Source organism: Littorina saxatilis, linkage group LG3 (assembly GCF_037325665.1).
Source record: "Littorina saxatilis isolate snail1 linkage group LG3, US_GU_Lsax_2.0, whole genome shotgun sequence".
NCBI classification, from domain to species: domain Eukaryota; kingdom Metazoa; phylum Mollusca; class Gastropoda; order Littorinimorpha; family Littorinidae; genus Littorina; species Littorina saxatilis.
This window is the reverse complement of record NC_090247.1, coordinates 62,126,915-62,140,102: the sequence shown is the minus strand read 5'-3', so window position 1 is coordinate 62,140,102 and position 13,188 is coordinate 62,126,915. Positions and strand designations below refer to the sequence as shown.

The window sequence follows — 13,188 nt, the reverse complement described above, 5'->3', positions numbered from 1 at the left end:
TTTCATTTCATTTTACTTTATCATCCTATTGATGGGAAAGTTTTTTTGTGGTTTTTTTCGTCTTTACGTTCCTTGTCCCGTTGTGCTCTCACACTGCCCCGTCCCTGCATTCACTGCTCCATCCACATCTGAATTTCGTTCCGCTGCCAGACTTGTCGATTTTACAGACGCTCCAGGGGGGATGTCGAGTCGCTGCGGTGGGCTACCCTCGGAAGATGACACTGCACTTCTGCTGTCACTTCGAAGGTGTTCAGTAGTGGGTCTGTCCCGAGCTAACGGACGTAGCCCACTACCTACTATGCCCCCTACTAACGACATTGACTGTTTTAGTCGCAGAGCCAGACTGAGCGAGTGGGAATTTTGGGTCGCTTCCTCCAAGTGGAAAGCTAGCAGCAACAGAAGTCGCGCTACTCATGTGTGGGCGTGTTTAGGTGTTATCGGACACCTGCACTTGTGGCAAAATGACAGAGGTCTTTTACATGCCACAGTGGCGACATGGAAATTATCTGCACATCAAGATGAGCCGTGTCAGTCCTGGCCTGGATATGAACCTGTGACCCTAGGATCACAAGTCCAATGCAGAATCATCTGAGCTACGCCCCCCCTGGCCATGCTGGGTTTGATGCGTGCATGCCTGGTTTTCTCCTGTAGATGGGTGTCGGCACAGGAGGTCTGCCCGCTGTCCTCAGCCAACATGCTCCGTCTTCATGGCAGCTCAGGTTTTTTATCGAGGTTCTCTCCTCTAGATCCACCGTGTTTCGCCTAGGGGCTTGCGCTGCCTAGTTGATAGGGTCACCTCGTAGAGGATGTGGTCATAGACCACGCACGGTCGGTCTTGGGATAGGGAAACGTTATGCTAGTCCGGAGGGATTACGCCACAAAGGCCACCTCGCGAAGACCCAGGGTCCTAGACTAGGGAGGTCCAAGGGGGAGCACCGGGAGGGCTACCCCTCTACCCGCACCTCCAACACAATCCCTTCCCCTGGTAGCTTCATCCCCAAGGAGGAGACAGAGCTAGCTGCAACACCCCGCGCCCCCCCCCTAATGTCACCCCTCTGCACATTCCCCCCACAGTACTGACCTCCGGTCTGGGGCTCCACAGTCGCACCACGGGGTCAATGCCGCTGGTTGCTAGGAGACAAGACGTGGGATGTGGCTGCAAGCAGTTGACGATAGAGTCATCTCCCTTCAACACCTGTACGATGTTTGTCGTCTTTTTCTCCCAGATGAAGAAGGAGCCATCGTCTGAGCCAGCTACTATGTACTGACCGTTGCTAGATGAGAGGAAATAAAGGTATGAATAAAATCCAAAATTTTAATAATAAATTTTCATTTAATTAATATACTTACCCAACTCACATATAGCAATTAACTCTAGTTCAGTGCTGGTAACGCTGTACACGTTCCCCTTGGTAACAAGGGAGACCACCCTAAAAAAGAGTGATCCATCCCATAATAACAGACCGATGTCCGGTCCAACATCCGTATGCGTGCGCATACGCCGCCATTTGTATCATTCGAACGAAGCCCAACTCACTACTTTTTTAGAACCCAATACCACCACAGCGGGGAGGCGGGAGGGTTTAAACGATGTGAGTTGGGTAAGTATATTAATTAAATGAAAATTTATTATTAAAATTTTGGATTAAATTACATATTATTACCCAACTCACATATAGCAGATTGCTACTATAGGTGGCGGGTATATAGCGAAAATTAAGATATTAGAACCTGTCCTGCGACTACCACAACAGGTAACGCGGAACTGCCGTCCTGTAACAAGACGCCTCTGAGGTAGAAGTTAATAAAAACCTCCTCAGACCGCCAGTAAGCCGACTCCAGTACTTCAGCCAAAAAGGCCCGACCGGAGGACTGCCAAAGAGGAGGCCCATGCCCTTGCCTCAAACGTTCTAGCTATAGAGAAAGGCAAAACTGCCCTAACATCTCCAGACTGTGATTGTCAACAGGTAAACCTCTGTGTGATCAACATGGAGACTCACTTGGTTAAAGTCCCTTTCGCAATATCCTTACACCTGCTGTGTTAAGCGATATCATAAAAGCTTCTGACTTTCTGACCAATTGCCGAGTCCGTGACAGGTACCTTCTGAGCGTCCTCACCGGACAAATAACCACATCAAGCTCCCCAGGAGCAAGAATCCAGTGTAGCAGTCCATCTAGGTAAGGTTGACTACAAAACGTCATACCTCTACCAGAGTAGATAGACCTTCTTCCCTCCATAACTCAGTGTTTAACGTCGTTTTCAACCGTTCAAGGTTAAACCACGACGGAGATGAAAGATAAGGCAAATGCCCTTTGATTCAATGATCTAACAAGATCCGTGAAAGACAGAAAAATCCTCGAAACTCGAAATGTTAAACTGGCTAAACGTGACTCTAAAGGAACCAAACTCATGCTTCAAGAAAAGAAAGCGCAATTGGAAGCTGGTTGCCCCCATTACCGCTTAAATGCCGAGGTTCAATCACGACCGAGATGAAAGATAAGGAAAGTGACCTTTGATTCACTAATCTAACAAGATCCGTGCGAGTCAGAAAAATCTTCGAACCTCGAAAAGTTTAATTGGCTAAACGCGACTCTAAAGGAGCCCAACTCTCACTTCATGAATTGAGAATGCAATTCGAAGCTGGTTTTCCCATTTACCGCTCAAATGCCAGAAAATTTAAAAGAAAACCCACAAGTCATAGATCAGTCTTTCTTAAAAGAGCTGTCTTTAATCAAAATAGCCAGAAAGCACGCTTACTCCCACTTCTCACAGAAGCTACTAGAGTAAGCTTAGCCGTTATCCGTGATAAATCGCCAGGCTAGCCTTGAAAAAAAAAAAGGGTAAAGCCAAGCTGCACCAAGCCGTAACAACGTGACCGAAATCTCATAAAGTCTTAAATAAGACATGGAAGACAAAACGGAAACCCAGAAAGAAAGGTGGATAGCCACCTGCAATAAACAGAAAGAAGAGGAGTTCTTTCCGTAAGAAAAAAGCACTTTGAACCAAGCCAGTCAAAGTGGCAAGTGAACAAAAACCCTATAGAGACTCTGAACCAAATCCAGAGTCGAGGCGGAAGCCCCTGAGAATTTCAAGGATACCCCTACAGTAGACATCCGTGTAAATCGAATGTGAGAAAGCAAAGATGCCTTCTTGCCAGCCTTAAGAGGCCTGGGAACCAAGATTGCAAAGACCCGTCTGTGAGACCAAAATGTCGCCGAACAGATCTATGAAAGAGCCCTGTGAAAGCGAGGGTATCGAGCCAAAGCTAAAATAGACAACAGCCAGCCTGAAGCTTTTCGTTTGGAAACAAACAAACCGCCAAGGCCTGCCTAACGCTTTCCCTTTTACCATGAGCTTCTCTTAGAAGGAAAAACCCCGCTGCATAGCAGCGGATTCAAAGAGATAACTTTCAAACGAGAAAGAAATTAAAGTCACGCCAAAAGAACAAAACTTTGAAGGCAGAGGCTTACTCCTAGGTAAAAGACGGCAAAGCAACATCCTTTGCATCTGCGTCCTGTAGGACCACAAAGATAGCCATACAGAACGTAACCGCCCAGGCGAGAGAAAATAAAAACAAGTACAAAAGAGCCCATCAAAAAGAAAAGATGAGACAATCTACCCGAGCTAGGAGACCTTGATCTTACAGACAGTTTCTCCTTGCTATCAAAAAACCCAATGGATGTTTGCCAAACCCGAGGGCGGTTCCGTAGAACGCAAAAAGAGAACCTAAGTTCTTAGGCTTGGCGTTAACCGAAGCCTACAGAAAGCGCTCCGTGAGTGACACGCTACTTGAGCGTGCAACACAAGCCAAAGCACCCTCGCCACAGGTCACGCGTTGTCCACCAAGGAAGAGCCAAGTGGTGACAAAGAAGACTCGCTTGTGAAAACTTCCACAAGCACAAAGGATCCCGACGGAGGATCTAAGGGCTTGACACTCAAAGATTCTCCTCGGAAAGCTCAAAACAACTACGAACTGCCGCGAACAGCGACACAAGTGAAGTAAGAGCCTCCCTCCTGTTCAAAAGCATTATAATGATCATCGAAATGATGAGACCCAGTCACCCATCCCGATAAGGCTAAACTTGCCAACATCGGAAAATTTTCGAAAAAACAGAAAATTTCAAACGCCAGAATTCCATGACCAGATCTCCATCCACCTGTCCCAAGCCAGCTGGAAGACTGGAAGGGGAAGTGGATACAGCCTGTATAACAGCAAAGGAACCGCAGTAACGGAACCGGAAGCCAAAAGCTGAAAAGTGCCGACTACCAACGCAGTGTTAACAGTAGAAGGCTGTCCCATCCTGTAACCGGAAGATGCAGCCGCAAAAGCGGAAGCGAAACCGGCCGTGGATAAGTAAACATGAGAACCAACCGGTTGTATAGAAACACACCGGAAGATTCCATAGAACCTCGACCCATTACAGCTGCGAGCGCCACTGCCCTTGCTAACTTGAAATGGAACCTGAATACAGTGCTAATCGTTAATGCGGAAGCACCTACATCTGAACAGCCGTCAAGCACAACCGTGCAATCCGGAAGCTGCCTTCCTGTTTGACTCAAATTATCCAACAAGGAACCAGCCTTACTGCTCGCTTCCTGCCCCCCAGGAGGAAGCGGAAGTCAAAACTACAAGAAATATGCCATCTTCAGGGCAATGAACGACGATTCCCGGCCGCGGAAGTGAACCTACTGTTCCTCCGAACTCCGGAAGTCGACGAACAAAGGCAGGGGTGGACGAGGCAAAAATATCCCTCAGCCACCCCTTCCCGTCAAGTCCTAAATGCCGTTTATCACTGCGCACCTCACTGCGCTGGACACCTTGAACGGCAAGTTAAGCTGGGTGACATCCACCACCGTGGACACCTCTCCAAACATCACCTTCCTACTCGGTATCAAAGTTAGGAAGGTGACCCCCAGAGAGACTCGCATGGCCAATCCAAGAATCACCCAGCCCAACAACTTCCTGCCCCCAGGGCGGAAGCTTACGTTGCCCAGCCACGAAAATGCGTGCTACATTCCTCGCGCGAACGTACACCACTTTCACCGGAGAACCCGGCTACACGTGGCCATATGCCAACTCCAGGGCAATGGACAACGATCCCCGAAAGCTGAAGAGAACATCCTGTTCCTCCGAACTTCCAGAAGTCGGAACCGGAAAGAGGTGGAGTCAGTTACGCCCTGCTCTCAACCACCCCTTCCGGTCAAAACTTAAATGCCGTTTTCCGCCGACCACGTCACTGCGCTGGACAACTTGAACGGCAAGTTAAGCTGGGTATCATCCATCCCATGAACGCACCCTCGTTAACCTTCCTGCTCGCCATCGTAGTCAGGTAGGTGACCCTAGAATGACACCCATGGTCAGCCCCAGAGTCACCAATAACTTAAATGCCATTTCCGTTAGCCCACGTCACTGCGCTGGACAACTAAAACGGCAAGAAAGCTGGGTGTCGTTAGCCTTCCTGCTCGCCATCGAGTCAGGTAGGCCACCGCGGCCTATTCAGTCACACCGCCCTGCTGGAAACCAGACGCAGGAGGTTGACCTACAGACGGACACCCGCGGTCCGTCTCTCAAGGCTGGGAATCCTCTACCACTGAGGCATCCCCGTCATCCGCCCTAACCTACGACTCGAGATCAAGCTCAGAGCCAGAAGGCAGAACATCAGACAGTTTATCGTCGGCAGAACCGACCACTTCCTGCCCCCAGGGCGGAAGAGGACTAAAACGGTCCCCGATATTCTCATAAAGAGACGTACGGAGGCGTTCGTCCTTTCGCTGCTCATAAGAACTCTCACGACATCCATCGCCAGAGAGAGCCCCCTGAGCTCGCACACCGGCAAGCGGTGTAGACATAACTTGTACTGGTGTCACAATCGGGAGAGACACCAAGTCGGTACCCCCATCCTGCGAAGCATGGACATCCGCCCGAGTCACAGTCGCCGAAGGCTTAGCGGAAGTCGAAGCCGGAACTGCAGGCGACCGCCGGATCTTGGCTAAGGAAAAAACATCAGAAACACCCGACGGAAGCGCACACAATTCCTCCCGAGTGGAAGATAATCCAGACGCTAATGACGAAAACTTGAGAGCTCAGCGTCAACAATAAAGAAGCAACGTCGGCTGGCGCTAACCCAGGGCAGCCAGGCGAAACAGAAGCAGAAGAAGCTACACCAGAACGACTACTCTTGTCAGAAAGTAAACAAGTCTGACCGGAAGATTGTTCGTACGTCTGCTAACACGGGAGACTTAACAGAAGTTGACTCAGATGACACAGACGCGGACTTCTCTGCGCCCTTATCTCTCCTTGAGCTTCTTTTCGGAGGCGTAACGTCAGCTACCTGCCTCGAACTAGGCTTCCGTTTAGCGCTATCAACAAGCGAAGCCTCCGCCATAGCAAACAACTCACGAAAAATTTCACAGAAAACAATTTCAGAAAAATTTCACAAGTACACACGAGCGACGAAAACGTCGCTAAAGTTACAACAAAAACGGAAAGATCTCACCACACAGCATAGGTACAGGTGTAAAGTAAAGGCGGCGACCAAGGGGAGAAGCCAAAGCAAAAGACTCTGGCGAAAAGCTGAAGACAGCAGGAGCGTACATCAGGAGCGTCCTACCCAGTTGAACCGCTGAGAGAGAATGATACAAATGGCGGCGTATGCGCACGCATACGGATGTTGGACCGGACATCGGTCTGTTATTATGGGATGGATCACTCTTTTTTAGGGTGGTCTCCCTTGTTACCAAGGGGAACGTGTACAGCGTTACCAGCACTGAACTAGAGTTAATTGCTATATGTGAGTTGGGTAATAATATGTAATTTAATTTGAGTCAATCACCCCCTGACATCAAGACATAGCGAACTTTAAAAACCATGATAGCTTGCTACATCTATTAAATAAATAGCTGTGTGTGCTTTACACGAAGTGTGTGTGTGTGTATTTGTGTATCTGTGCACGTGTGTGTGTGTGTGTGTGTGTTGTGCGTGCATGCGTGCTTGTGTGCATGCATGCGTGAATGTGTGTGTGTCTATCATCCGATCACTTCCAAAAGAAAGTCAGAAATTAAAAACAATTAACCTACTCCTGCCTCTCCCACTTCACAGCTGTTGTGGCCTTTACTAATCAGCACAAAAGATACTAAAATCTTCTCTGGGATTCCTCTCCTCACCAATCCAACTACTTACCACCAAAAAACTTCCAACATGAGGAAAACCAAATCCTCGCATCCTGTCACTCAAGAAAAGATTAATTTTTCCCATGTTTTTTTCTAGTGCATGTTATTCAGACTGATTTTCGAATCGGTAAGATGCTGAAAAAAAAAGAAAGAAGGGCAAAAGAAAAGAGTATGCTTAATAATAAAAAAATAAAAAAATAAATAAAAAAAGAGAAAAGGACTCAACAGACATGGAAACGGGAGAGGCACAAAAAAGTGACCCATGGGCCTGAATCATAAAGATGCTCTGAAATTGTAACTCACAGAAGGAGTCTGATTTCAGCCAACACTCTGAAGATTCTCATGTGCGACTCAAGGGACACAGAGAGCTTCAAGAAATGACCTTGACACTGACCTGCCAAAGAAGTTGGCCTCCTTAATGTCTGTAGTGGTGTTGCAGTGACCACAGAAACGCTGGACGTAGTCGTTCGCCTCTGACTGCCATTTCTTCTCCTGCTCTGATGCTGCCGCCCGCCTTCGTTGACCTGCTGTATCCTCCACCCTGGAATCTTCATCACCTGCCAACAGAAAGATTCCAAATTACAGCACATAATTATTAACCCTTTCGCTGATGACCTGGGTAACTTGCTTTGCAGCTTTAACAGGCAACAAACCGTTCAATAAACAACAGAAGAAGAATAAAAACAACAAACAAACATTTATTATGTTGTTTCTGAAATATTTCATTCTATCCCATCCCAATCTCAAGAGACACACACACACACACACACACAAACCAGACAGAGTTTAGCCATTTACAGGCCACACTTACATGAGCCAGGAAAGTTTTTCCATTCAGCCCCTCAAATAAATGACTTGCCCTAAAGAAAACACTGACAAACTAAACCATATATATATCCTTCTACCAAGAAACATACCATCATATCTGGAGAACATGGCCGCCTTGATGTCGCGATCGAGAGCGCTACAGGCCTGAGAGTTGCCGTAGTCGGGGAACTTGGCCTTGAAGACCTGCAGGCAGTCGTAGGCCTCCTGGATCCAGCCCAGCTCGTACAGGCAGCGCGCCATGCGGAAGTGAGCCTTCATGTGGTTGGGTTCCAGCTGCATCGCTTCGTAGCAGTCACGCAGGGCTGCATACATGTCTCCGTCCCTGTTCAACATCTTCTGCAGTTATTTTATCATGTCAAAGGTGCATTTAAATGGGGGAAAAAAAGAAATCCAGGAACAGATTGACTGCTAACGTTCCAAAATTCAGAATAAAAAAAACAGAATGGGTAGGTTATTGGAACCTATAACTTATGACGAAACTGTCACTTCGACTCAGGGGTCTTTTAGAGTAAGAGACAGACAGACAAACACTAATGATACAGACAGACAAACACTAATGATACAGACAGACAAACACTAATGATACAGATAATGAGGGAAAAAAAAATAAAGAAGAAAGAAAACACTACTGAACTCAATATTTGCATCTTGCAAACCGGCCCAAATCTCACTCTCACGTGATTCAGGTACAGAAGGGTTTCATTATATGACGGGCGCAGTGGCGTGGTGGTAAGACATCGGCCTCCTAATCGGAAGGTCGTGAGTTCGAATCCCGGTCGCTGCCGCCTGGTGGGTTAAGAGTGGAGATTTTTCCGATCTCCCAGGTCAACTTATGTGCAGACCTGCTAGTGACTTAACCCCCTTCGTGTGTACACGCAAGCACAAGACTAAGTGCGCACGGAAAAGATCCTGTAATCCATGTCAGAGTTCGGTGGGTTATGGAAACACGAAAATACCCAGCATGCCTACCCAACGAAAGCGGAGTGAAGCTGACGATGCTCTCAGAGTATAGTGTGGGGAACCCAAATGGGCAAACGAGCTCACACGCGTAACCAGACAAATTCTGGAACGCTGAAGAAGAAGAAGAAGGTTTCATTATATCAGTATTTTACATTAAATTCAAAGACGAGACTAGACTAGACGAGACGAGACGAGACAAATAAAAATATGAAAAATGTAACATCCATTTTCATGATGCACAAATATAGAAATCTTTCTTTATGCACCACATCACCTCCTTCATGGAACAAACACAAAGATCAAGATCAACAAGGAAATGAAAGTATAACAGAATACACTCAAAACAGATGTGTTTCACTTTGGAACACATTTCTGTAACAAGTTTTGAACCCTTTGTGACATAGAACATAGTTCTACTGGCAAAAGTAGAACACACAGTGTCAACTAGTGTTCAAAAGAACACTTGTGAACACTTTGTGTGTATTATGTTTGCCTCTTTTGCTAGTACAACTAATGTACTATGCCACAAAGTGTTCAAAACTTGTTACAGAAATGTGTGGCACACTTCTGTTTGGAGTGTATACCCACCACTTTCTCTTCATGTACGCTGCAGCTCGGTTTGCGAGCAGAATGGGCATGTTGAGGCTGAGAGAGAGAGCCTGGTTGTACAGGTAGATGGCCTGGCTGTACTGTTCTCGCTCAAAGCAGTCGTTGGCGAGCTTCTTCAGTCGGTCCACGAACAACGACATCTGAGACCCCTCGCCTCGCAACCTGCACAGTTATAACAACCATGTGTCGTCATAAAAATCTGGAAAATGAAAATGTGAAAATCTAAAATCTTGAAACCTACTTGCTCCTATGAAAAGAACACACAAGGACGAACGCAACCAAAATCTACCTCTTTCTCTCTCTGGGCTGTATGCTGTGGCTAGCTGTCCTATCCCCTATCTTAAGAACACACAGGGGCAAATAAAACCAAAATCTACCTCTTTCTCTCTCTGGGCTGTATGCTTTGGACAGCTGTCCCGTCCCCTGTGCCACCATCAGATGAAGAAGATGAAGCTGTGCTGGATGAAGGGGGGAAGACGGAGTGACGAGAAATGCCGTTCGTGATGCCATTGGTGGTGGTGCCGTTGCGATGGACATTGTATCCATTGGTTTGTGCACAGGCAGCTGTAGAGGACAAACATGTATAATCGAAAATTTTAATAATAAATTTTCATTTGATTAATACACTTACCCAATTCACATATAGCAATTTACTTCAGTTTAGTGCTAGAACGCTGAACAACGCTTCACCCTGGTAAGGGGGGAAGTAACCCTAAAAATAGAACGGCCTTGACGGTCACATGACAACGCCAGGTCAAGGCTACCTCCCAACATGCACTGCGCATGCATGCTCTCGCCGCCATCTTTTATTCATTCGCTTGAAGCGCCCTCTTATTTTTAGGGGATCTAGAGCGGGGTAGGCGGGAGGGACTTTACTATGTGAATTGGGTAAGAATATTAATCAAATGAAAATTTATTATTAAAATGTTCGATTAAATTACATATCTTATCCCAATTCACATATATAGCAGATTGCTAATTAAGGTGGTGGGGTGCTCACCTATGAGCTAGGCAACAATTGCCCTGCTGCTACCATCGCTGGTAGCGCCTTGGTACCGTCCTGCAGCGCACTGAAAATGTCGCGCAGGTAATAGTTGATAAAGACATCCTCCGATCTCCAGTAGGCGGAGTCTAGGACTTCAGATAATCGAAAATTTTTAATTAAATTTTGATTTAATATAATATACTTACCCAATTCTTATGAATGCATTGACTTTAGTCCCACATGCTAGATGTCGAAAAACCTCTCAAATTACCTGCCCTTAGTAGGGTGGTAACCAAGCTAAAAGCGACGCCATAGCCGTTGCTATGGCCTGACCTTGCTCAGTTACCCATAACACCCTGCGCACCACGCGAGCGCCAGCATCCGTAATAATCATTCGAGACTATTAGTCAAACAAACCCCCAAGGACATAATCCAGCGGGGACGGATGGGAGGGTATTAACTATAAGAATTGGGTAAGTATATTATATTAAATCAAAATTTAATTAAAAATTTTCGATTTAATCACATATTCTTACTCCAATTCTTATGAATGCAGATTCCTCCTAAAGGTGGAGGGAACCTACTTATGTCCTTGTAAGAACCTGCCCTGCAGCAACTAAAACCAGCAATGAACTGGAGCCATCTAGCCGCGTGCAGGAGATATCCCGAAGATAGAAACCGATGAACACATCATCTGATCTCCAGTAAGCCGTTTGCAAAGCTTCGCCTAGGCGACCAGAACGCAACACGGCAATAAAAGAAGCACAAAATCTGTACCCGAGCTGTTGGCAAACCTCGCATAGGCGAGAGGAACACCACCAGCCAGAGAAGAACACCAGACTCCCGAACGCCTGAAAAGGAATAGAGGGAGGACTGAACGCCCCCCCCCCCCCCCCCTGTTCGGAACGTACCACTCATAGGACTGTCCTATGAATGTAGCAGAGCCCCTAGAGAGAGACAAATAAAAGACGTCTCTTTCGCTCCATTGAAAAGCAATAAGAACCTGAGCTAAAGCTCGTGGTTCCAAAAGACAGTAACGTCAAAAAAGGGATTAAAAAAGTCCAACCAGACAGTTAGAAAATCCGAATCTCCCGGAGCGATAATCCTCCCAAGAGGAGGGAATCAAACACCAGAGGATATTGACCAGGTTTCTGAAACCCCAAAACCTGGCCAAAAACCGTGAACAAACGGAACCAAAAGCCCTAAGGCTACATCCTCTGGCAAACCCCAAAAACGCATGCGCCTCACTGCCCTATAGGGCTGAGGCCCAGAGTAAGTAGAACAAAGTCCCACGCGCTAAACAAGGGGGAGCCTCTAAACCTCGTAAAACAAGGTCCCTTGATCATGCCGACAAGAGCGCCATGAGCAACAGAAGAGAGGCCTATTTGTTTCAAAACAGCTGAGATAGCCGAGAAGCCGGAACCTCAAAGAAGAGGCCCAGCTGCCCAAAGCCAAAAACTGAAACAGAGGTGAAAAACCACCTGGCTTGAGAGAGGGGCGCTAAGGAGTTGCACCCCCGCTCTAAATCCCCAATTGGCCAAGGAGGCCAAAAAAGGAGCATACACAGATAAAGTGGAGGAAATATATGCTTCGTTCCCAAAGACCAGAGTCAGAACCCATGATCTAAAACACAAACAGCACGCCTCCAGACCCGTCAGAAGATGGGCCAACCCCTGTGCAAGCCCTGAAAGGACCTGTTGAGCGAGTCGGCCAGATCACAGAGCTGGCCGGGGAGAAATCCCCTGAGAAAATGATTTAGTGTGAAACTCAATCAGAATCCCCTATACTCTGTCTGACAGGGAGCGAGAACTTGCTCACCCCAGCTAGTTCACATAAGAAGCAACAGAAGAATTGCCCGAATGCAACAGGCCATGCCTGTAAATAGCAAAAAAGGAAAGGCTAGTAGACTAAGAGCCACTGCTCCTAACCTCAGGCAAAAGAGAAGCCCAAGGATTTGCGTCTACATCACAGCCTCAAGACTGCAATTGCCAGTGCAGGACCCATCTAGACGAAAACGCATCCATAAAGCGGTCTAAGTCCAGGGGGAAACAGAGCTAGGGAAAAAAGTCCCCTGAGCGATCCAAAAGGATTCCAGCCACCTCCCCGAGTGGAGGAACCCACTCTGGAGGAGGACCCTCATGTCCCAGACCTGAGAGGCCGAACCCCCCAAAAAACTTGAGGAAAGACTAGAGGGCCAGCATAGCTATCGATACCGTCCGACCGAAGATCGGGTCTAAAGACCCCGCAGAGGCCTGCTCTCGTGCCCGTCTGGCAGTGAAAAGAGCTTATAGCCTCCCTATTCCCTCTTGTGTGAAGAATAAACCTTCCAAGAGACAAAGTCGAACAGCATGCCCAGGTAAAAAACCTGGGATAAGGACAGCTCGGAATTTTGCCTGGTTACTGAGAGCACCAGGCAAAAAGCCTGGTTCAACACCAAAAGAAAGTGCAGCTGACAAGCTGATTGACCTTGAAAAAGCTCAACCAGCCCCCGAGATAGTCCAGAGACCAACACCCCCAGAAACCGAGCCCTTTCCTGTGTGCAGAAACGCAGAAGGAAAGCTCATGTGAGAGCACCGAGGAAAATCTCAGCCAAAGCTGAAAGCTCTAGCCCATGCCGACCCACCTCCCGCAGAGA

General features: G+C 47.3%; 1 protein-coding gene across 1 annotated transcript in view; it reads right to left on the bottom strand.

Moving 5' to 3' along the window:
- Nucleotides 1-13,188, bottom strand: part of LOC138962868 (WD and tetratricopeptide repeats protein 1-like) — a 34,699-nt gene that overhangs the window by 6,531 nt on the left and 14,980 nt on the right. Inside the window, exons 8-12 of the mRNA XM_070334833.1 lie at nt 9,946-10,132; nt 9,548-9,730; nt 8,089-8,321; nt 7,566-7,728; nt 1,082-1,274 (exon numbers count right to left, since the gene is read on the bottom strand). Coding sequence (XP_070190934.1) covers nt 1,082-1,274; nt 7,566-7,728; nt 8,089-8,321; nt 9,548-9,730; nt 9,946-10,132 — 959 coding nt within the window. The remainder of the gene's footprint in view (nt 1-1,081; nt 1,275-7,565; nt 7,729-8,088; nt 8,322-9,547; nt 9,731-9,945; nt 10,133-13,188) is intronic.